The sequence below is a fragment of the Chrysemys picta genome, chromosome 4 (genome assembly GCF_011386835.1).
Source record: "Chrysemys picta bellii isolate R12L10 chromosome 4, ASM1138683v2, whole genome shotgun sequence".
Lineage (NCBI taxonomy): Eukaryota > Metazoa > Chordata > Testudines > Emydidae > Chrysemys > Chrysemys picta.
In genome coordinates, this window is record NC_088794.1 from 27,398,205 (window position 1) to 27,420,669 (window position 22,465).

Consider the following 22,465-nt stretch of genomic DNA (forward strand, 5'->3'; position numbering starts at 1 on the left):
TCAAATTGGACTCCCTAAGTATTCTTAGGTGGTTGAACCTAGGACCCCAATCTTCCCTTCCATCCTTTGCCAGGAGAGTAGCTGCAGGAGGTCGGAGCAATGACTTACCCGCAGGAGGAGAGACCATTTTCTCAAACTTGCTACCCCTGCAATTGCCTTATTACTGACATTTACATGGGACTCACTATCTAGTTAATCTCCTTTTTTGCATTATGCAGCTGGTGATGCAATGTCTTGTGAGTCAGGAAGAGAAGAAACTAAAGAGGGGGTGGGAAGATTAAGCTGGGGACATGGCAGGAAGTTACAGTTGGTCAAAATGGAAAATAAAAGGGGTGGGCTCAAAATAAGTAGGGGAAGGGATCAAATAGAAAAGGTTTCAAACTAAAAATGGAGCAAATAGGTTAAAAAAAATCCCTTTCCCCTGTCCCTAGTCGTCTATCTTTCTCTATGTATCCCTTCTGCTAGGTGCAGTTGGCAGCAAGAAGGGCTTGGTTCAGTATCTAGGGGTTCCTCTTAGCAATACAATACAGAACTGGCTCAAGCCCCCACTCTGTAATCTGGGAAAACTGACCACCACCTCTGGGCACCTCTAAGAAGGAATACTTCCCCTCTCGCAAGCACCGAGTCCCCATATAGCAAAGAAAACTTTGAATAAAAAAGAGAAAATAACCTGACTTTAATCTGGGAGAACACCACAGCCATGATTCAAAAGCATATGACCATGTGTAAAACACCTACCACAGAGTATGTTGGGCAGTGTCCTTTGCCTCAGTTTCTCACCTTGTGGTGTGAAAATCTGACAAATGTTCCTTTACCATGCCACTCCCTGCTCCTCCACCGCACCCCACTCACACTTGCTGTCCTTGGCCAGCAAAGACCCAGAATTCAGAAGTGCATTCATGTGTGTTCACCTCCCATTGAGGAGGTGAAGGAGGGGGAAAGGGGAGCAAGGCATCAAGCAATGCCTCAGATGCCGCTGCCATGCCATTTACTCTGCGTCGCTGCCCGCTCCCGTGCAATCGTTCACTCCGCTGCTGGCCACTGTGCCGTCGTTCACTCCGCTGCCATTGGCTGCTTGTGCCGTCACTTTTTCTGCTGCCACCAGCCTCTCTACTGCAACCTCTGCAATGTCTTGAGGTCCCACCACTTAATATAGCTCTCAGGGATTTCAGTAATTATTGGGGGAATCTCACTGTTTGTGCAGGCTGAGTAGGCTCTTTCACTGAAAATGCTGTCCCAAAGCAGATCCAAGGGTTAATACTTAGACCTCGTTATCAGCAATTTCACTTCTAGGGATCACTGAACAGGGCAGGACTGTGGAGCCCTTATTTCACTGAGGGACAAATTCAGACTACACTTCCCCATCTGTATAAATTCTCTGTTTCACCCTAATCGTGCTTTCAGCCCTGAGGCTTTGGAGGCTATTTTTTGTAGTTTTTGTTGCACAATGGTTTTATGGCTAAAGTACAGATTTATTTCATTGCTAAACTTATTCACCATGAGGCTGGTTACACAACTGTAACCTCTCACTGCCCAGTGAAGTTGAGCTTTTGCCAACAACTCCACCCACTCGTACTGCACCAGCCATGCAGGTTTTCATTATTGGTGGCTGGGTAACTGTTTCTGTTTGTCTGGCATTTATTTCATTGCCTCGAGTTTGAAGTTGTGTCAGAAGTGAAAGAATTAAGTTTAAAGTACCATGCATACGTTAATTTGGAATTTAGCCATTTAGGTGAGCAGTCAAGGCTTGAATGGTGGCTTGGTCTGAATTAAGAACAGGAATAAAAACTTCTAGTGGTCCATCATTGTTTTCCATGGAGAGGTGTTTTAATAAAGGATCACTGATGCAGAACTGTGCAAAACAACCCTTGTTATGTACTTTAAAGTCACTGGAAGCTGTTAATATTTCAGCGTGGAAGGCATGGCTAGCTAGTTTGCTATTATTTATTTGTAGTTTCAATGCCTGCAACTGGTGTGATCCAAGAACTACTCGGCTGGGACTAGTAATACCATGAAAGGAAATGCAAGTCACTGCCTTTAGTGAGTGTGTGTGTGAATGTGAGTCAGTGAGAGAGAGTGGGGGAATCTGAATGAATGAACCAGAATGGTTTTTCATATTGTTGGCCAGCAGACACTTCATGTATATGAAAGTAAATCTGAAACAAACAAGCCTGGCCCTGTGGCAAAGGAATGTTTTAAAGACACCGTCCCTTTAAATGTAATTATTTTCTGTCTCTGGGAAGGGAAAATTGTTAAAAGACTGATTGTACAATTATGCAGCCCAAAGAGGGCTGACAAAACTTGGCAGCTGTGGTAGGTGTGTGGGTACTCAAAAACATCTGGGGAAGCTAATTTTGTGGGGTTGTCTGGACATAAACTAGGAGGCTGGGTAGGTGGAAGTGGCAGGGGGAAGCTGGGGGTCAGCTACAAGAAGTTGGGTTTGTGAGGTTGACAAGGGGCAGGTTGGTGGAGGAGGCTTGGAAAAACTGAGGGTGTACTTAGATTTGCGGGGGAGAATTTGAGGGAGGGATGTGTGTGTGTGTAGCGGAACATTGGGTGACTGGAGAGGGAATTTTGAGGAAGTTGGAGAGGATGTGGGGTGGCTGGGTCCCCTGGGCCTCCCCTCACTTGCTGCTGCTGCTTGCTTAGTTCTCCCCACTGCTCTACCCCTGCACAGATCCAGCAGAGGGAGCAGTGAGACAGATGCTGCAGGACTGCAGGCACCACAGTGGCCTCTAATGACTGTGAGCTGAAATTGCGGACTATTCCATGTGAATGTGGGACATAGAGTTTGATCTATGCCAGAGGTGGGCAAACTACGGCCCACGGGACCCTCCTGCCTGGCCCCTGAGCTCCTGCCCCAGGAGGCTAACCCCCGGCCTCTCCCCTGCTGTTCCCCCTCCCCTGCAGTCTCAGCTCACTGCACCACGAGCACAATGCTCTGGGCGGCGGGGCTGCGAGCTCCTGGGGCAACGCAGGTGGAGAGCTGGGGCCTGACCTGGTGCTCTGTGCTGCACGGTGGTGTGGCTGGCTCCCGCTGGGTGGCACTGCTGCCTGTCCTGGTGCTCTGGGCAGCACAACTGTAGCGCCGCCAGCCACCGGTGCTCCAGGCAGCGCGGTAAGGGAGCAGGAAGCAGGGGGGTTGGATAGAGGGCAGGGGAGTTTGGGGTGGCGGTCAAGGGCGGGGGTGTGGATAGGGGTCAGGGCGATCAGAGGGTGGGGAACAGGGGGGTTGAATGGGGCAGGAGTCCCCAGGGGGCAGTCAGGAAGGAGCGAGGGGGTTGGATGGGGTGGCAGGGGTTCTGGGGGCAATCAGGGAGAAGGGGTGGTTGGATGGGGCAGGGGTCCTGGGGGGGCAGTCAGGAGGCGAGATGCAGAAGGGATTGGATAGGGGGCAGGGCAGGGCCGGGCCATGCCTGGCTGTTTGGGGAGGCACAGCCTCCGCTCACCGGCCCTCCATACAATTTTGGAAACCCGATGTGGCCCTCAGGCCAAAAAGTTTGCCGGCCCCGGTCTATGCAAATGAAGAGGCTGGCTTGGAGTGGCACTGCTAGGCATAAGACAGACTAAGCAATTGCTTTAAAGCCTCCACGCAGCTCAAGAGGGCCCCAATTTGTGGAGATAATGCAGTTAGAATTCTCAGGGGGGTGGGTAGGGACCACCCCTACCCCATTATTCCTGCTTAGGGCTCCCAATGGGCTAGTACCGGCTCTGGTGGCTTGCATGCATCAGTGGCATACAAGGTGCATGAAATTTAGCAGATCTGCTCTTCGGGTAGGTTTCAGTTTCTGCTAGAGTTAATAGGGGTGCAATATAAAAGCCTGCTTGTAGTAGGCCAGAAATATTAACACTTGTTTTATGTTGTAGCTTAACAGACTAGGGTAGCTCTTTAAAGTAGGGGTAGATGATGGCTTATAATATTTTGCTATTTTTTTCGCATTATAAATTCTGAAATAAAAAGCTACAAGCCCATTTTCCTCACTTCATGGCATCCTTAACTAGTTCAGTTGTTTTCAGTATATAATTACCCTGCAATCATTATAGATTCAAACAGTATCAAACTTACACACAGCAAAGAATGGTTATTTATTGCTACAAAAATTACATACAGTAAGAATCAAAATTTTATGCTATATATTGTATGCTTGTCCTCCACAAACATGTCAATTTAGATCCATCCTATGTCTTCGTTGTGGGTGGTAGTGGTGGTATATTTCCTTGTATATCACAATAAAATATTTTAAAAGTGTGTGAGTGTGGAGGGGTAGAATTCTCATTTTCTGCCTGAAGAAAAGGTTGCTCACTCTGTGCAGTAACTGAGGTTCTTTGAGATGTGTGTCCCTGTGGGTGCTCCACTTCAGGTGTTGATGTGTCCCAGTGCCCCTGATTGGCGTTTTTTGGTAGCAGTGCCTGGTTGGGGCGTGCATGCACAATAGCCATCTCGTGGTGCCGTTGGCACTTCATCTAGCGCTCGCATGTCCTGACCCCCTCAGTTCCTTCTCTACCGTAGAGTCCTTAAAGCGAACTCCGAAGTAGAGGGGAGGAGGGTGGGTAGTGGAGCACCCACAGGGACATGCATCTCAAAGAACCTCAGTTACTGCACAGGGTGAGTAACCTTCTCTTCTTCTTCAAGTGCTGTCCCTATGGGTGCTCCACGTCAGGTGAATGTAGAGCAGTGCCCTCATAAGGATGGAAGGGACTTTGGATTGTGGTTCATTGCTGAGACTAGTACCATAAGGCCTCATCTTGTGTCTGAGATTAATGCATAGTGGTTTGTGAATGTGAGTTTGGAGGCCCAGGTGGCTGCCCTGCATATGTCTAGAATGCAGATGTTGTGTAGGAATGCTATGGAGGTAGATAAAGCTCTTCTTGACTGGGCTTTGATGCCTGATGGGGCTTCAGTGTTGTGTAGTGGATACACATAGCACATGTGGATACAGCTGGATATCCCTTTAGATAATCTTTGCATGGATATGGTAGAGCCCTTAGACCATTCTGTTGTTGACACAAAGAGTTGGGGTGATTTTCAGAAGGGTTTCATTCTGTCCAGATGAAAAGCTAAGGCACGGCACACATCCAATATGTGCAGGGTCGCCTCTTGTGTGTTAGTATGTGGTTTTGAATGAAACGCAGGTACATGGATCGGTAGGTTGAGGTGGAACACACGAAATTTTTGGCATAAATTTAGGGTGTGTTCTAATGCTTGAAGAATATTGTGTATGGGGAGTGAGCCATGAGAACCCTTATCTTGCTGACTGTCCACGCTGATGTAACGGCAACCAGAAATGCCACTTTCAGAGATAAATGAAGTAATGAGCATGTGGCTAAAGGTACGAATGGGGCTCTGGTTAGCCTTTGGAGCACAAGGTTTAAGTCCCCTACTTGTGTGGGTTCTCGGATGTCTGGGTACATGTTCTGTATACACATTAGAAATAGTTTAGTAATGAGCAAATATTGAGGTCCCGTCTACCTCTTGATGGAAGGCTGTGATGGCAGCAAGATGAACTTTAAGTGAGCTCATAGCAAATCTTGAGTTCTTTAGGGATAATAAGTATTCCAGGATTAGTGGAAGCGGGGCCTGTCTTGCAGATATTTGTTTGGTCTGGCACTATAAGAAGAATCTTTTCCATTTTTGGAGGTAAATAATGTGTTAATAAACAGCAGGAACACACATTTGTTTTACTTGTTCTGAGCAGGTTAGTTCATCGCATTGGAGCCATGCCTTCAGGTGAAGTCTCTCCAGGTCCGGATGGAGGACTTGACTGTCATCCTGAAAGAGAAGATTCTGTAGGCGAGGGAGAACGAATGGTGTGCAGATCGCCATCTGTGACAGGTAAGGGAACCAAGTCTGTCTGGACCATGTCGGTACTATGAGGATTATTTTGGCCCTGTTGGTTCATATTTTGTGTATTACCCTGGAGATCAGAGGTATCGGTGGGAATGCATATAGGAGGGGAGCATTCCATTTGATGAGAAAGGCATCTCCTAGGGATCATGCTCCCAGTCCTGCTTGTGAGCAAAACTTTGGGCACTTTGTGTTTACTGTCGCGAGCAGATCTCTGTGCGAAGATCCCACACATGAAATATATGTTGTAATATTTCGTTGTTCATTTCCCATTTGTGTTCTTGGGGAAACAGTCTGTTAATGTGTCCGCCATTATGTTCAGTTGACCCGGGAGGTATGCTGCGATAATAATGATGTTTTGTTTTATGCACCAGTTCCATAGTTTTAAGACCTCTGTGCGTAAGGAAAGGGATGTGCTCCACCCTGGCAGTTTATATAGAACATACACGCAATGTTGTCCATCAGGACGCTTATCGTTTTGCCACATATAATAGGGAGAAAATGTAGGCACACGTTGCGGACCGTGTGTGATTCGACCAGACTGAGGTGTAAGTGTGTTTCTGTGGGGGGAAATTTGCCTTGGAGTGTATGTTGGTTCAGGTGAGCTCCTCATCAGATCAGTGAAGCATCTGTTGTATGGATAGAGGATCTTATTGAAACGGGATGCCTGAGCAAAGGTTTATTGGGTTTGTACACCATCGTGGTGACCTCTGGGGTCGGTGTGAGCCTTTTGTTTAGAACGTGCTTCCATGCGATGTATACCAAGCTCAGCAGTCCTTGGAGACAGCACATGTGTAGTCTGGCATGTGTTACAGTGAAAGTGGTGGCCACCATACATCCCAAGAGTTGTAGGCAGGTGCATGTAGACACCCAGGGGCTGTCTGAGACCACCGATATGAGGGAGGTCATTGCTGTGAATTGAAGCATTGGCAGTTATGCTTTGGCCTCCACTGAGTCCAGGTGTGCTCCTATGAAGTCAATTGTTGTACTGGAGTTAGAGTAGATGGATGGTAATGTGAAAATATGCATTTTATAGGTCCAGAGGTGAGAACCAGTCCCCCTTGTGCAGCGCAGGGATGATAGTGTACAGGGTGACCATTCTGAATCTTTGGGTACGGATACATTTGTTGAGTTTCCTGAGATCAAGAATGGATCTCCATCCTCCATTTTTCTTTTGGGTCACAAAGTAATGGGAGTAGAACCCTTTCCCCCTGTGTTGTCCTGGAATGAGTTCCATGGCACCTAGCTGTACAAGATGGATTACCTCTTGCCACAAAAGATGCTAGTGAGAAGGGTCCCTGAAGAGGGATGGGGAAGGGGGATGGGTAGGCAGGATGGAGATAAAAGAGATGGTGTAACCAGATCGTACTATCTCCAGTACCCAGTGATCTGTAGGGATGGATGCCCACGCTTGGTAAAATGGCCGTATTCGTTGCCAAACATCTGGATAGGTTGTGTAACATGTGCTGGCTGTCGCACCCTCAACCAAATCCTCAAAATTGCTTCTTGGCCGGTGGTACCTGTGACGCAGTCAACTGGGACTGAGGTGGTCAGCATCTCTGTGAACGATGTCTTTTGTGTGAATTGTTGAATGGTCTCTGTTGTCAGTGAACTGATGTGTCCCTGTTTTGGTTATAAGATTGGTATCTCCTAGGTCTATTGGGGGTGTATATATGCCCAGGGTTTGGAGTGTTGTTTGAGAGACCTTCATTGAGCGTAGGACTTCGTCAGTCTTCATGGAAAATAATTTTTCTCTGTCAAAGGGAAGGTCTTTAATCTGGAGGTACTTTGGGATTCTGGAAGATTGTAACTAGGATGCCAGTCTCGTGATTATAGCTGTAGCCGTCGTGAGCGGCCATGTCCGCGACATCAAGGGACGCTTGTAGCGCTGTCCTCAGAGATAGGCATAGCATCCTTACATGAAGTGCAATGTTTAAAACCAGGGGAGCCTGGTATTTTCGCCGTCCAACTTTGTCATGGTACAAGGAGACAGAAACTGAGAGGAGAGCTCTCTGAGATTTTTTTTTAAAAACACACAGGAAAGTTTAAATGGTTAACCGGAAACCTAAGATTAGCTAAAAAAAAAAAAGAACAGGAGTACTTGTGGCACCTTAGAGACTAACAAATTTATTAGAGCATAAGCTTTCGTGGACTATAGCCCACTTCTTCGGATGCATCCTGAAGAAGTGGGCTGTAGTCCACGAAAGCTTATGCTCTAATACATTTGTTAGTCTCTAAGGTGCCACAAGTACTCCTGTTCTTTTTGCGGATACAGACTAACACGGCTGCTACTCTGAAACCTAAGATTAACTATAAACTAACTGCTGGGAACTAAACTTAGCAATAACCATTTCTAAATCTTTTCTAGGTAAATTTCTGACACTGCCGTTGGAGCTCAGTCTGCAGCTGAGGACAGTTGAGAAGGAATTGAGTGGGTCAGGACACAAGATGGCTACTGCGCACATACGCACACGACCAGGCACTGCTACTGAAAATCTCCAATCAGTGGCACTGGGGCATACCGACACCGGAAGTGGAGCACCAACAGGAACAGCACTCGAAGAACTGTATTTATGAAGACCCCTTCAGAAGCACGTAACACAAGAAACAACCAAGTGTAATATACTGCCTACAGTGTATGTGCGTCATTGGCTCAACTTGATGGAAAGTCAGGTATGTATCATAAGCCTTAATACTGCTACAGTTAATGAAGATTCTTTAAATGGTAGGGGCTTGTGATTGTGGAGTAGAATGATGCAAGTTCCATCTCTACTGACAGCTGTTAAGTCTGGGGAAACTTGGATCTGTTATACTGTCCATTACAGACAGAAATGATTCAGCCCTATTAATTGGCCAAACACCCATGTTCAAATTAGCAACCATTTTTTACTTTCTAAGAGAAGCCAGGGAGACAGCACCACTTAGTTGCAACTTTGGGAATCCCTTAAAGCTTCAGGCAGCACCATATAGGTAAGCACTAAAAGCCATAATATTGACGTGTCTGTGACAGCTTTTACAACTTATGATACACCAAAAATGAAATCACTCTACCATAGATCTGCCTCTGAGTCTTGCAAGACTCTTTCTCCTAAACTAAACCTCTAGAGGTATTTTAACACCTAAACCAATAGACTGGGGATTCCCCTGGACTAATGTATATCCTTATCATGCATGCAATATCAGTATTTGCTCAATTAACCCTTTTATTCACCTGAATTTGCCTTAGGCAGGGGGGAAACTGCTCATACTCTTTTCACTAAAAATTGCAAATGGACAACTAACCTGAGATCGAGGTTCTCTACGTGTTTTACACATATATATAGTCAAAAAGGCACTCACATAAGTGGGTCCACTGAACATGCCATATCAGCTCTAGTCTCATGTCTATGTTCTTGTGTACTGCCTCTGGTTTCATGGTAATCCTGCTTGGTGTTTTCACCTCTATGGTCTTGTATCCATCCCCACCCTGAGTTTTGTCCCCTCTAATCTCATGTCCACACTATTCAGTCTCGCATCCACTTTGTGGCTTACATACTTAGTTGATAGATTTTAAATGTATATTGTAGCCTTTAAAGGCTCTTCCTTGTCTTTCTCAGCACTGGCTTTTCTCCTTTTTTCTCCACATTCTCTCTCTCCCCAGAATTTACACTGTCCCCATTTTCACTTTGATTCTGTCACACTAGGAAGAAGTTGGATAGGATTCACTGCCACGTACACAGCAAGGGAAATGTCAGCAGAGAGAAGGGCTGCTGTTCCCATTGCTAAAGCCACCTTCCCCATAGTAAGGTTAACCTCTAGTGGTCCCCATATACCCATACCACACCTTACAGAGGTAGAATAGGAGAAAAAGTGTATCATAAAACCCCACACTCACACTGAAACTAAGACCAACAGCTCTCCCACCGCAGCAACTAGGCCCACTCATCTCCCTGAACCTGCTGTGTACTACATCTTCATGGCAGTCAATCCCAGGTAACTCCTCCATAGGAGCTGCTGCTGCTTATCCATGCAGATAGGCATCAAGCCAGAGTTCCCCCGAATCCTTCAGAGATCTGCAGAGGGGAGAGAGTTGGAGCCCAATTAGTCAGCAAAGGAGACTGAACATAAAATCAAGAGAAAAAATATACAGGGGTGAGACAGAAAGCAAGAATCTAGTGTGAAGCCCCATCTCCCCTGTTTAACTCTGGAAGGACAAGAGGTGATGGGCTCAGAGCATGCATGACGGCATTCAGCCTCTGGATTACCTGAGAATGCTGCCTCACAATATGAAGCTCCTTTTGAGGTCTCTACAGAGTTTTCTAGGCCATTTTGCCACTGTGCTGACTGAGAGGTACTGATTAGGGAAGCACATATATCAAAGTTACCAGAGGAAACAAAGCATCAGAGCTCTGACACTCTCCTGAGAGAGAGATGGGGCAGGAAGAAGAAATAAATTTTCACTACTGCATAGAAACAAACCCAAACATGTAAAATAAAGTTGAAATCAATACAGGCAAAAAGAGGCCTGAACCTCAGCTTTTTCCATGGGGAGATAGAACTCTGCTGAGATGTTTTGAATACCCACACAGACCAAAGTACAGCCCAACAGTGATAGGGGCTGATATCATGATCCAGAGAAATCACACTCCTCCTCTGAGGGATTAGGTGAATTCTAATAGTAAATTTAAAAGACCAGTGATAAATCAAGTACAAACTTACTCAATAGTAGCACATTATTGTACATCTAAATGGTTTGCCTAAGACCAAGTCCTTGTGTACTAATCATGAAACCAAAACTATGTGGCAGGACCCCTTAATTCTGCTCCTTTGTTTCTCCATTTTAGGCACTGAATGAGGCAAGAGGGGGAGGGGGACCGTATGTGATCATGCAATGAAAGACTTTATCATAATGCATATGGAAAAGATTACAGAACTATCAGTGTACATTCAACTGCACATTTGGTATTTCCTAACTTTCAAGTTCTTGACTTTGCAAACGAAATAACGTGTGTGTGTGTGTGAGAGAGAGAGAGAGAGATTTCCTAGGGCTTTTCTTAAAAAGAAACGTAAAAACCAAATTCCATTATGTGCAACTCTGATAATCTACATCCCTCCCCCAAAACCCATCATGAATGATCAACAGGATTTGAGCCCTAAATCTTCACAGGGCAACACAACATATTATTACTCAAATTACCGGACTAACAACATTAACTGGCAGCAGGAGAATGTAGTTTTCCCAGAAGAGGGAACAGGGGGACAACCCTGTCTCTCTCCCCCCCTTCCCTAAAGCAGGAGTAGTTCCTGACCCATGTATTCCCCCACAGGAGGGACTGGCCACTGGTGCCCTGTGCTGGGTACAGGATAATGCTTGGAGAGAGCCCAGCCTCTCCCTTCCTGTCCGTAGAGGGAGTTGGGGGAGCTTCTGGCCCATGTGGGGCCTCAGTAAGTGTAAATGGGCCACTGGGGCCTTACACTGGTCCAAGGGACAACACAGGGGAAGCCAGGCTATCTTCATCTGCACACCACTACCACCACTTCAAAAGCTCCAGCTGTTCCCAATGCACAGCAAGTGAGAACCCAATCTTGGAATGTTCAGTGATTTTGGCAGGCTGCCAACATTTCATGAGGAAGACCAGTGAGAAAAGGGAACTTTATATCTGAATGGAATTTAGGAGACAAAGAAACGGCATTTCTGTAGCTCAAGAAGATTCCCCCTGCTGAAAATTAAAAGCCTGATGCAAAAATATCAAGGTGTGAAAGCTTCTTAATGAAAAAGTTGAAAGAATCCTTTATAACAGAGGTTCTCAAACTGGGGGGGCACACCCCTGGGGGGCACAGAAGTATTCTAGGGGGAGGGGTGAGAAGCTTAAGGAGAGCAGCAGCTGCTGGCTGGCCATACCATGCCACCCTTACTTCTGTGCTGCTGCTGGCAGCAGCGCTGCCTTCAGAGCTGGGCACCCGGCCAGCCGCCGCCGCTCTCTGCTCTGCCTTCAGAGCTGGTCAGCAGTATACGTACTTGTGTGTTGGGAGCCGTGGGGGAGGGAAGGCGGAGCGTAAACGACTACTGACACAAAGAAGGGGAGCACTATAAAATAAGTTTGAGAACCACTGGAACAGGCTGGGCAATGTAAGAAGAGGGATCACTACCAGCTCCCTCATATAATTATTCACATGCAATACACACACACCTTTTATACAGAATGCTTGTAACAAGAGGTGTTTGTCCTTCCTATTTGTCTCTTAATGTTCTTTTAAGGGCAGAAGCATGGAACCAGGCAGAGGAAATCCAATAAACTCCCCTTATGGAGAAGCACAGAAGAAACAGACAAACATAGAGAAGAAAGATGCAAAGACAGGTGGAAAGAGCTGGAGGAGGGTAAAACAGTGGACATTCTGTAGATTTATGCAACGTGCACACACAAAGGGACTTGCATAATGTCATTTGCTGCTATTTGCACAGCTGCCTAGTTGTATCATACAGACCTAGGCCTAGACTGTAAGCTATGATCTAGAAGTGAAAGACTCAGTATCCCATTCTAAGGCAGTGGTTCCCAAACTTTTTGTCGCCATGACCCTATTTTAATTATTTATTTCCTTCCAGGACCCCAGACAACATGGAGGATGCTATTTTGAAAAGCAAAATGGTGTCTTCTGCACAGCATGACCTTGCATGCATGGTACATGTGAGGTCATGCCACATGGGGGATGCCATTTCGCTCTACAAAATTGCATTTTCTGCACTGCATGACCCTGTATGTATGGTGCATGCACGGTCACACTGCGGACAAAAATGGTGTCCTCCACACACTAGGATCGCTGCAACCCCATCTGCTGATGGTGTGATTGACACAATCTTTAATGTATTTGTTCTTAATATACCCCTGAGAGGTAGGGCAGTGCTATTATTCTATATTACAAATGGGGAACTGAGGCATAGAAAGGCAAAGTGACTTGCCCAAGGTCACTCAGGAAATCTGGCAAGATAAAAATTGAATCTGGGTCTCCCAAGTCTTAGGCTAGTGCCCTAAACACTGGACCATCTTTACTGTGAGTCATTCACAATCTTGAGTCATCCAGTCCCAACTCACCTGTATCATGCATCCCTCTGTCTCGACACCTGACCCCAGCTTGCCAGCAACTATTGCACCATACTTACCGCAAAATATCTCCAAAACCAGTGAGCAGGGGCTTGCTCTGGTACTCGATGCCATGTTTGGCACATAGTGACTTCACCAGGGGGGTCACCTTCCAGTAGTTGTGTCGTGGCATCCGAGGAAAAAGACTGTGGAGAAATAATGAGGCAGTTTCAGTAGGATCTAAACTTTTCAGAGCTCTGTAGAAATCCCATCCCTCCCCCAGGGGCCGGTACTCACTGGTGCTCCATTGAGAATTCCTGCCCTTTCTGCTGGATGCATTACCCAGTGGTGCCCCTGGGAGTTCCTTCCCCCTCCTGCTGAGACCTATTGCCACCAGTGCCCCCTGGGAATTTCCTCTCCTCCTGAGATGCCTATTGTCATAACTATAAAGGGAAGGGTAACAGCTCTCCTGTGTACAGTACTATAAAATCCCTCCTGGCCAGAGACTCCAAAATCCTTTTACCTGTAAAGCGTTAAGAAGCTCAGGTAACCTGGCTGACACCTGACCCAAAGGACCAATAAGGGGACAAGATACTTTCAAATCTTGGGGTGGGGAAGGCTTTTGTTTGTGCTCTTTGTTTGGGAAGTTGTTCGCTCTTGGGACTGAGAGGGACCAGACATCAATCCAGGTTCTCCACATCTTTCTAAACAAGTCTCTCCTATTTCAAACTTGTAAGTAAATAGCCAGGCAAGGCGTGTTAGTTTTCCTTTGTTTTCTCAACTTGTAAATGTACCTTTTACTAGAGTGTTTATCTTTGTTTGCTGTACTTTGAACCTGAGGCTAGAGGGAGGTCCTCTGAGCTCTTTAAGTTTGATTACCCTGTAAAGTTATTTTCCATACTGAATTACAGAGAGGATTTTTACCTTTTTCTTTAATTAAAAGCCTTCTTTTTAAGAACCTGATTGATTTTTCCTTGTTTTTAGATCCAAGAGGGTTGGATCTGTATTCACCAGGAGTTGGTGAAAGGAAGGAGGGGGGATGGTTAATTTCTCCTTGTTTTAAGATCCCAGGGGGGTTGGAACTGTATTCACCAGGAGTTGGTGAGAGAAAGGAGGGGGATGGTTAATTTCTCCTTGTCTTAAGATCCAAGAGGTTTGGATCTGTATTCACCAGGGAACTGGTGAAAGGTTTCTCAAGGCTACCCAAGGAAGGGAATTAGCTTTGGGAATGGTGGCAGCGGACCAGATCTAAGCTGGTAGTTAAGCTTAGAAGTCTTCATGCAGGCCTCCACATTTGTACCCTAAAGTTCAAAGTGGGGAAGCAGCCTTGACACCTATACTCACTGATGCTCAATTTGGAAGTTCAGGTGCCCAGTTAACCAGTCATTGAACAGGGACTGATCCACGTTGCATGTCGCCTGGAGCTAGGGGAGAAAAATAGAGAGAAATGAGTGTCGCTCTATGGAAGTGGATTAATTGGTACCAACCCCTGACCTCCACTTTCTTCTAACTTGAGCAGGGTTACCTGGGGGTGGTGTGGGGATTACAGTTCCTTGTTCATTAGAACAGGGAGACCAGGTCTGGGTGAGAATGGCATGCTAGGATATGGAATAGTTACTGCATTAATCAGGTCCTCACTCGGTTGGAGTGACATGGCCTCGTCAGTTGGACCGGCATAGACCTGTCCTCCCACTCCTTATCTCATATCTTCTATTGGGGAAAAATGGCTACAAGGTCAAGGAAACAGAAAGGAGAAGAATATCAGAGCCTCTTATGCAGGGAGAACTGTATGTGAGTGCCCTGGATCAGGCAGCTTTTACCTACCATTCTCTTTGCTTCCATATCTATATGTTCTCATTCTGGTTTTTACATCAATGCAGTCTCCATGTAACCCCTAATTAGTCCAGGCTTCATTCCCCACCACCCCACACAGATGATCACAAGTTTCCTCTCCCAATATCTCATCATTCAGGAGCTCCTGGTTGAGCTTTATCCCCACTGCAAAATTTCATGTATGCTCCCAGTATCCCTGCCCTGGGATTCATACCCACAGACCCTGGTAAAAGAGTGTCTCTTACCTGTGTAGAGAACCAGTCCATATTGTTATCATAATCAATGTGCATAGGGATGTGGTTCAATTGTGATATCCAGGTAAACAAGATACTCTCTAGGACGCTATGCAGATACAGACAAAGCAGTCATTGCCACATATAGTCACAGCAGATGGAGACCCACACATCAAGCCAGCCCAAGAACTGCCCAGTAACTTGCACCCAAGCCAAAGGTTGCCAGATAAGACCCCAGTCCAAACTGGCAACAGATAAGTAACTGGCCACCTCACCCAAAGCACTGACTGCTCAGTAAAATGCCCATGCAAACTGGCAATGGCCAGTAACAGGCCTGCAATCCCAACCCAATGTCTGCCTGGTAAAGTGCTTTCTGGCTAGTAGAAGGCCCCCTCAGACCCACCAGAATGAGTGGCTACCAAGTATAACTTCTCTCTTATGTTCCACCCAGTGAGTCGTCAGTAAAAGGCCCCGACAAAAGTGAGGGCAATGTATGGAAACATAATTTGTACTCTTATAAGAGAGAAATCAATGATGGAAAAGGGAGAAAAGCAGAGTGGCTAGAAGCAATCACAGATGGGAAGGAATGAGCGATGAGGGCAGAGAAGAGGGGTCAGTCAGTCAGGTGTGAGTATCAGTAGGCAGAGGGAGTCATGCCTAGAGTGAGGATTACTTGAGTAGCAGGAGGAATCCCAGGACACCCGTTACTCCCAGTAAGGGCTCGAAGAAAAGAAAGAATCGGATGAAGTAGGTCAGAGTCCAAGCTAGTTCCTGTGAGACAGAAGGAGAGAAACCTTCATCAGGACAGCAGTTTACAGCAGAACAGTATCCCTCCACCATCCCTCAATGGGAGGAATAGAAGCCCCAAATCCCCCCATGTAAGGATCACTCCATGTCTATCCCTTGCAGCTCCGCTCAATTCTCCCACATCAGTGAGGACATAACTTGGGAAGTTTCCTTATAACCTGCACTAATGGTCCGTGTATTGTGGATTTCCCCCATTACCTCAAACCAGAGAGTGCCCAGCCCAAAAAAATCTCACCTAGAAAGGCCCACTCACTGTTCCTGCACTGTAGCTTCCCTCAACTACCTTGGAGTAACAGGAATCCAGCTCAAGAAATCAATCCTCTAAGCCCCACTGGCTGCCCCTGCATTCTAGTTCCCTTTCACCCCCTCACAGCAACATGAATCCAGCCCCAGAAGATGCCTTGGATCCATATGCTGTAATTCTCCTTCACCATTCTAGACAAACAAGGGCCCGGTCCTAAAACTTCCTCAGTTAGAAGAGCAGCTGCCCATTTGCAAAGGTTTGTGGGAAATACTGAGTGCACTTACCCTCCATAGTTTGCGCTGGAATATGAAGTACAAGGAGTACAACTGGAACACTGGAACCACAAGCAGGGGCATAGCTGGAGAAGAAAACAAGAAGATCAGAGACATTAACAGCCTCACCTAGTTAATGAACACCCTGGAAACCAGAATGAAAGGAGAGCTCTGTGCAGCTCCGGGGCTTTCCAGTGCTCATCACTGAACTATGCTTCCCAAGAGATTTCGCTCCTCATCTTCCTTCCTTACTCTCCTCTTTACTACCCTTCCTTTCTCCCTCCATTTTATAGATTCAGAGGCCAGCAAAGCATAGACGACTCTCAAATCTGCACCTGCCTCCAACTAAATGCAAATCATACCATCTCCCTGCACCTGAAAGTCAATAGGTGAACCTGATGCTACACACCATCTTTCTGAACTCATCAATGCTTCTGAATACCCAAATAGCTACAGCAGTGAAATTGCTCTCTTCTATCCACTGGACTCCTTTCTGTCAGATTTAGACTTGATCATGATGATCCACATTTTCATGACCTCCAGGCTTGACTCCTGTAATGCAATATATCAGAATGAGAGCAATATCCTGTAAAGTGTTCCAGCTGGCTCAAAATGCAGCAACCCACACACACATATCAACACAGACCATGGACAGTGCATGCCTCTGGCACTACACATGCCGACTCCCTGTCAAATACTGAATGAAGTTCAAGGTTTTGATCCTGATCTTTAAAGCCCTCCATTGTATTGTTCCCATCTCCCTGACAGACCACCTCACTCTCCATAATCGCCACCTTGCATTAGAGCTACATTTGTCTGTAATAATGGATTTATAACATTTGCATTGATAAGGTGCTCAGATAGCATAGTGACGGTAGGGAATAGATGGATTCTCCTTCCATCCCCCTCATCTCCTCTCCTCCATGACTACTCCTCAGTTTCCTTTCATCTGTCCCTCTCATCTTATCTCCTTCTCCTCAATTATCCTCATCTCTCCTCTTTCCTTTCACCTTTTTGCCATTGCTTTGTGTCAGCTGCTTTAGCAAATGAGGTAACAATTTCAGCCATAGATTGTGTACCCCAAACACTGTAATCTCCTATAAGACTGTCATGGGAGAGAAGTCCTCTCAGCCCCTGGGATTATTTAATATAGGAGTCAGTGGTGATTGTTAGACAGGACCGATTGGGCAAAGCAGGTATACTCACTGACGAAGAAATACTTGTGCTGATGATTGTAAGGCATAAACTTCTTCTTCTTCATGCCGAGCTGTAAAAAAGAGGGGGTCATGGCAGGTCAGCTGAGCTAGAGAAACACTCACTCAAATAAATTTCATTGCCTCCTCCTCCTTGAGATACACCTGCTCAGACATCTAAATCCATTGAATTACAACAGCGTAAGGGAGATCAGAAGAGGCCTCATTACATCATTATATACTATTTCACAAACAATGCAATATAATAAACATTTTCCCTACAATCTCAAATACATATGTGTAGCATCTTGTAATTTCCCCCCCCCCACTCTTGCATACTTAATGTCAGTGACATACCAGTCCAGAAACTTTACACCCAAAATTGTCTTCTGTCTAAGGAGCATATTCTAGTAGAAGACCTTCCAGATACAAGTCGAGATGGTTCCTCCTATGGAAAAACCTGAAGGAGGGCCTCCAATTGGGAGGAATACTCCACAAGATTCCAGTTGTGATACATGGTTCACCATCCCTCCAGAAGAAACTGGAGGTTCAGAAATTGTGGATATTGGAGATCTGCTGGCAGCTATCACCATGTGTGCTAAGGCCTTGCGCCTCCACGCTAGCTGTGGGGTACCTGCCCCAACTCCACACAAGTTTTCTAGAAGAAAGACCACCATTTCTGCACAGAGGGGGCTCCATGAATAAGTTAATGCAGTATCTGCCCACCACTTTCCCTGCAAAGTTGCTAGCACAATGCTGTACCTGACCTCACCTACTGATCTCAGGACCCATGTGTAGCTGCAGAGGTGGCCGATTTCCCCACTCTTCCATGTGAAGTAAGTGAGAATCAAATGTGAAGTGACCCTCCATGTGCAAATCTCAGATGGCTCATCATGATTAATGGCAATAGTGGGTATTGGCAGATCTTTCCTCCTGCTGCTAAGAATAGACTCTTGATCTTCTTTTGGGTTAATATGGGTACCACTACACTGCGGCTGGGAGCGAGCTTCTCAGTGCAGGCAGACAGACATGCACTAGCTGTGCTCAAGCAGCAAGCTAAAAATAGCAATGTTGCTGTGCGCTGTGGTAGCTCGGGCAAGCTGCCCAAGTACCTAGGGGGTTCAGGTGGGTTTGTACTCAGGCAGCTGCTGCCTGTGCTACACTGACTACACTGCTATTTTTCATGCACTAGTTCAAGCAGAGTTAACGCATGTCTGTCAGCCCATGCTGGGAAGCATGCAGATGTACCCTTGGTCTCTAAAAATGTCAGTAATATACACACACATGTGTTATAGGAAATATATAAAGCATAGTTCTGTCATAGTTAAGTGATAATGTCGCTCCAGCAGTTAATGAAGTTAGGCTGGAATTGTTAGATTGGTTTATTAGGGGGAGAGGTAGCGATAAGTAGCATTGTGCAAAGCTCTAATACAGCGGGTGTTAGATTGTGGCACATGGAACACAGCCAAGTGATCCACAGAGCTGCTTTTGTCACAGTGGTGAAGCACCAGGAGGCATCACTGCTTGAATACTATCTGTCTTGATTTTTATACTAAGCCCATATTTTTATGAACTTCTTTTTATTGTGGGAAGGCTAAACCATAGAACTGAGAGCTGCACTTTGTCCTGAAGATAGTGAGATTTGTCATCCTCACATGTTCCAGGGGTGAGAGTTCTGTCTCCAATGGTCAATAATCTCATCCTTGAAGCTGACAGTTCCATTGTACCACAGGAACATAGCAGTAGTGAGTAGTCGTAGTCACAGAAGGAAAAGATTCTCAGGTAACTGAGCTAATCCCTGGAGAGCTTTGAATATTGGGACCAAAACTCCGCAAATCATTCTGTATTACCTGGAGAGCCAACGCAGAGAGAGGAGCACAGGGGCAATGTGCTCTCAAAGGCCTTGGCTGATGAGTAGGCAGCTTCTGTATCCTGAACCAAGTGGAGCTTTTTGCGGGGTCTGTGGTTTATTCATAGATACGATGAATTGCAATAATCAAGCGTGAAGTTCATAAATGTATGGATCACTATGGACAAACCAGTGTATGATAGGTCTGGGTACACATTCTGACCAGTCATATAGATAGAAGAGGGCATTTTTAGCAGTCAGTTATTTGAGTATCTCAAAGTAGTGCGTGGATCATCGTTTGCTAGGTGGCTGTTCATTGGCAGGAAAGGAACATGGGCAAGGGTCTGCATCTTAGCAAAGAAACAACAAAGTTCCTGTCCAGGGAGAGTGCCTGATGCCCTGCTCCCAGCTGGAGAAGCTTCTCAAAGGAAGGAGAGGACTATAAAAAGAAAAGCGGGATGCCCCAAATGATCTTTCCCCTTGCTCTGCCCACGGCATTCACACCATCTGAAGAACAAAGGAAGCAGCACTGGACTATGGGAGGGATCCTAACTGAAAGAAGTTCAGCCAATAGAACTGCTGAAGCATGTGGTGAGAGAGACTTTGCTTTCAATTTACTTGTTTGTTAAGTTAGGCATCAGTTGCATTTTACCTTTATTTTACTTGTAACCAACTCTGACTTTTATGCCTCATTACTTGTGTTCACTTAAAATCTCTTTGTATTTAATAAACTTGTTTTATTGTTTTATCTAAACTGATGTGTTTGGGAAACTCCATTTGAGATAACAGGATTTGTGCACATCATTTTCTAGTAATAAAATGACAGACTTTCTATGAACTTGTATTGTCCAGGAGAAAGCTGGGCAGTACTAGACGTACATTTCTGGGAAAAGCCTGGGATTGGGAGTGTGCTAGTGTCACCCTGCGGTGTGGTTCAAGAGTGCCTGCTGCAGCACTCACACTATATAGCTGGGATTGACTTACATTCTGAAGGCTGTGTGAGAGCACATCGGGAGTGGTAACTACTGCAGCAAAACAGTCTAAAGGGCACCCCAGGAGAGAGGGCTGAAGTGACACATCTGTTCATCAGTCTAGATTATACTCTGGGCATGTCACAGCAAGGAAGTGGGAAAGGAAAATTAATCTGATCTCTTAAGGGGACAGGGGTGAGAATCAGCCCATTCTGATGTGTCATACACCTATTTGAGATAGGCAAATGTAGGCCACAACAAAAGCTCTCCCTCATTTGCTTGTTGCCTTTTGCTCTCGCTGTTTTCCTTTCATCTTCTATTATCTGTTTCGCTCTTCCTTTTTCTGTTTCTGATAGAACCCAAAGAGATTTCAGGCAGCAGATCTGTATTCCCTCCTTGCCCCTTGCAAGATCCAGGGATTAGCTTGTTCCCAAACATACAGCCTCCTGATTTCTTTTAGCATTATATCTTTCAGTGGTCTAAATAATTCCTAGCCCACCCCCACACTCACCTCCACAGAGAGTATCTTTCCCAAAGCAAACAAGAAGGGATGCATTGCAATATCAGGGTCCTTATGGAAGCAGTTGGGCTTGGCATGGTGCTGGGAATGGTGGAGACTCCACCACTGTGCTGAAAGCCCCTGCAGGAAATGAGGAGAGCACAGGAATCAGACTACAACACTACCAAATATTAAATCACCTCATCGGTCACATATTGACCGTCTTCCCAGTGCTGCACTACATTCTTCTAATTACATGTAGAGTGCAGAATGTCAGCGTAATGCTATCTGAACTGAAAGGGGACCCCCCCCCCCCATGCTTGATCAGTTCTGCCAAAGCGGGGTGAACACCCTCAGTATCAGGCACTTACCTTCAGATGGCTCATCACAAACTCGTGAACCAAGTGGTTCCATTTGGTACTGCTGAAAACTGAAAGGTGCCCCAAATCGTGCTGCAGAAAACCAGCCTGGGACTGAAAAAGAATAGAGATCATTCAACAAGCAGGGCCAGGTTTTAGTACACAGCTGCATCAGGGCCAGGGCGGTGGTATGCTCAGTCCTACCGATTCCATGAAAACTGGGAGGTCAGTGCTCCCCAACTCAATGAGACCTTCTCTTCCTAGTACCAGGGAGATGTCTGTCCATTCTCTAGAGGGATGTTCTCTCCCTGTACAGTCAGTGCAAGCCAACCTGATGAGAATGCCCTCTGCTGGTATGAAGGAAATCTTTTGTATTGTCAATATACTCTGTCCTAAGGTACCCCTCTGTGTGCAGTGTCCCCTGCCTGCAATCTGTTGAGACTCCATTCAGTGAACTCTAGGGCACTCGCTCCATTTTCACTATCAGAGCAATCGACCCCAGATTGGTAAAAACATGTGTTCCTGGTATCAGTAAAGCATTTTTTTTCACACTACCAGCTACTTTGGTGGGAAGAGAGTAGTGGATCAAGGGAGGGTTATGAACTAAGACTGGAGCTAAATCTATAGCAGTAGTTTGAACTCTGTAGACGAGTACCCTTCCTTTGAGAAGAACCCTCCTCTGGTTTGCTGCCATCTCCTCTGAGCATTAGTAATGCCAAAGGACCAACCAGGCAACTGTGTCTTTCGGTGCTTCTGTGTCCTCAGCTCTAGGGCAACTCATGCTCCCATTTGGGACACAAGAAAAAGCTTGGTTCATACACAGAATGTGTCTCAAAGTTCAGATTCAAAAGATCAAAGATCAGAAGAAACCATTTTTTTTAATAAGATGGCGACTGCGTGGAGTGAGGTTGTCTAGCAGATTATAGGAAGGAGATGTACTGACTGTTCTGACTTCATTCACTCAGTCAGAATAAAACAAACAAAACCAAACATTCCACAGGGTTGAGTTCACTAGATGCAGCATCTCTACCTTAGGCTAACTTCTTTACACAGACTTCTGGGAGAAGCTGTGACTAGAACTGCTGTGAGCCCCTTAGAAACTGCGTTTCTGCATTATTGCCTACTGTACCCAGGGCCGGCTCTAGATATCAGCAAACCAAACACGTGCTTGGGGTGGCACATTTTCAAGGGTGGCATTCTGGCCGTCTTTTCCCCCCCCACCCTCCTTTTTTTGCTTCGGGTGGCAAAAGCCTAGAGCCGCCCCTGGCAGCAGCAGCAGTGCGTCACCCTGGGGCCACTGCA

The 22,465-nt window shown here is 46.0% G+C and overlaps 1 protein-coding gene across 3 annotated transcripts in view; it reads right to left on the reverse strand.

Moving 5' to 3' along the window:
* Window positions 1-4,067: 4,067 nt before the first annotated feature.
* Window positions 4,068-22,465, reverse strand: part of LOC101937159 (acyl-CoA (8-3)-desaturase-like) — a 36,540-nt gene continuing 18,142 nt past the window's right edge. For 2 of the 3 annotated variants that reach the window (XM_065591839.1, XM_042841697.2), the window contains exons 4-13: window positions 21,176-21,277; window positions 20,817-20,945; window positions 17,499-17,559; window positions 16,305-16,378; window positions 15,643-15,740; window positions 14,982-15,078; window positions 14,248-14,327; window positions 12,984-13,109; window positions 12,016-12,126; window positions 9,761-9,897 (exon numbers count right to left, since the gene is read on the reverse strand). In XM_065591839.1, the coding sequence (XP_065447911.1) occupies window positions 12,057-12,126; window positions 12,984-13,109; window positions 14,248-14,327; window positions 14,982-15,078; window positions 15,643-15,740; window positions 16,305-16,378; window positions 17,499-17,559; window positions 20,817-20,945; window positions 21,176-21,277 (837 nt within the window). In that variant the 3' untranslated portion in view covers window positions 9,761-9,897; window positions 12,016-12,056. Of the gene's footprint in view, window positions 9,898-12,015; window positions 12,127-12,983; window positions 13,110-14,247; window positions 14,328-14,981; window positions 15,079-15,642; window positions 15,741-16,304; window positions 16,379-17,498; window positions 17,560-20,816; window positions 20,946-21,175; window positions 21,278-22,465 lie in introns of all 3 variants that reach the window. The other variant, XM_005289236.5, reaches the window with a different exon arrangement.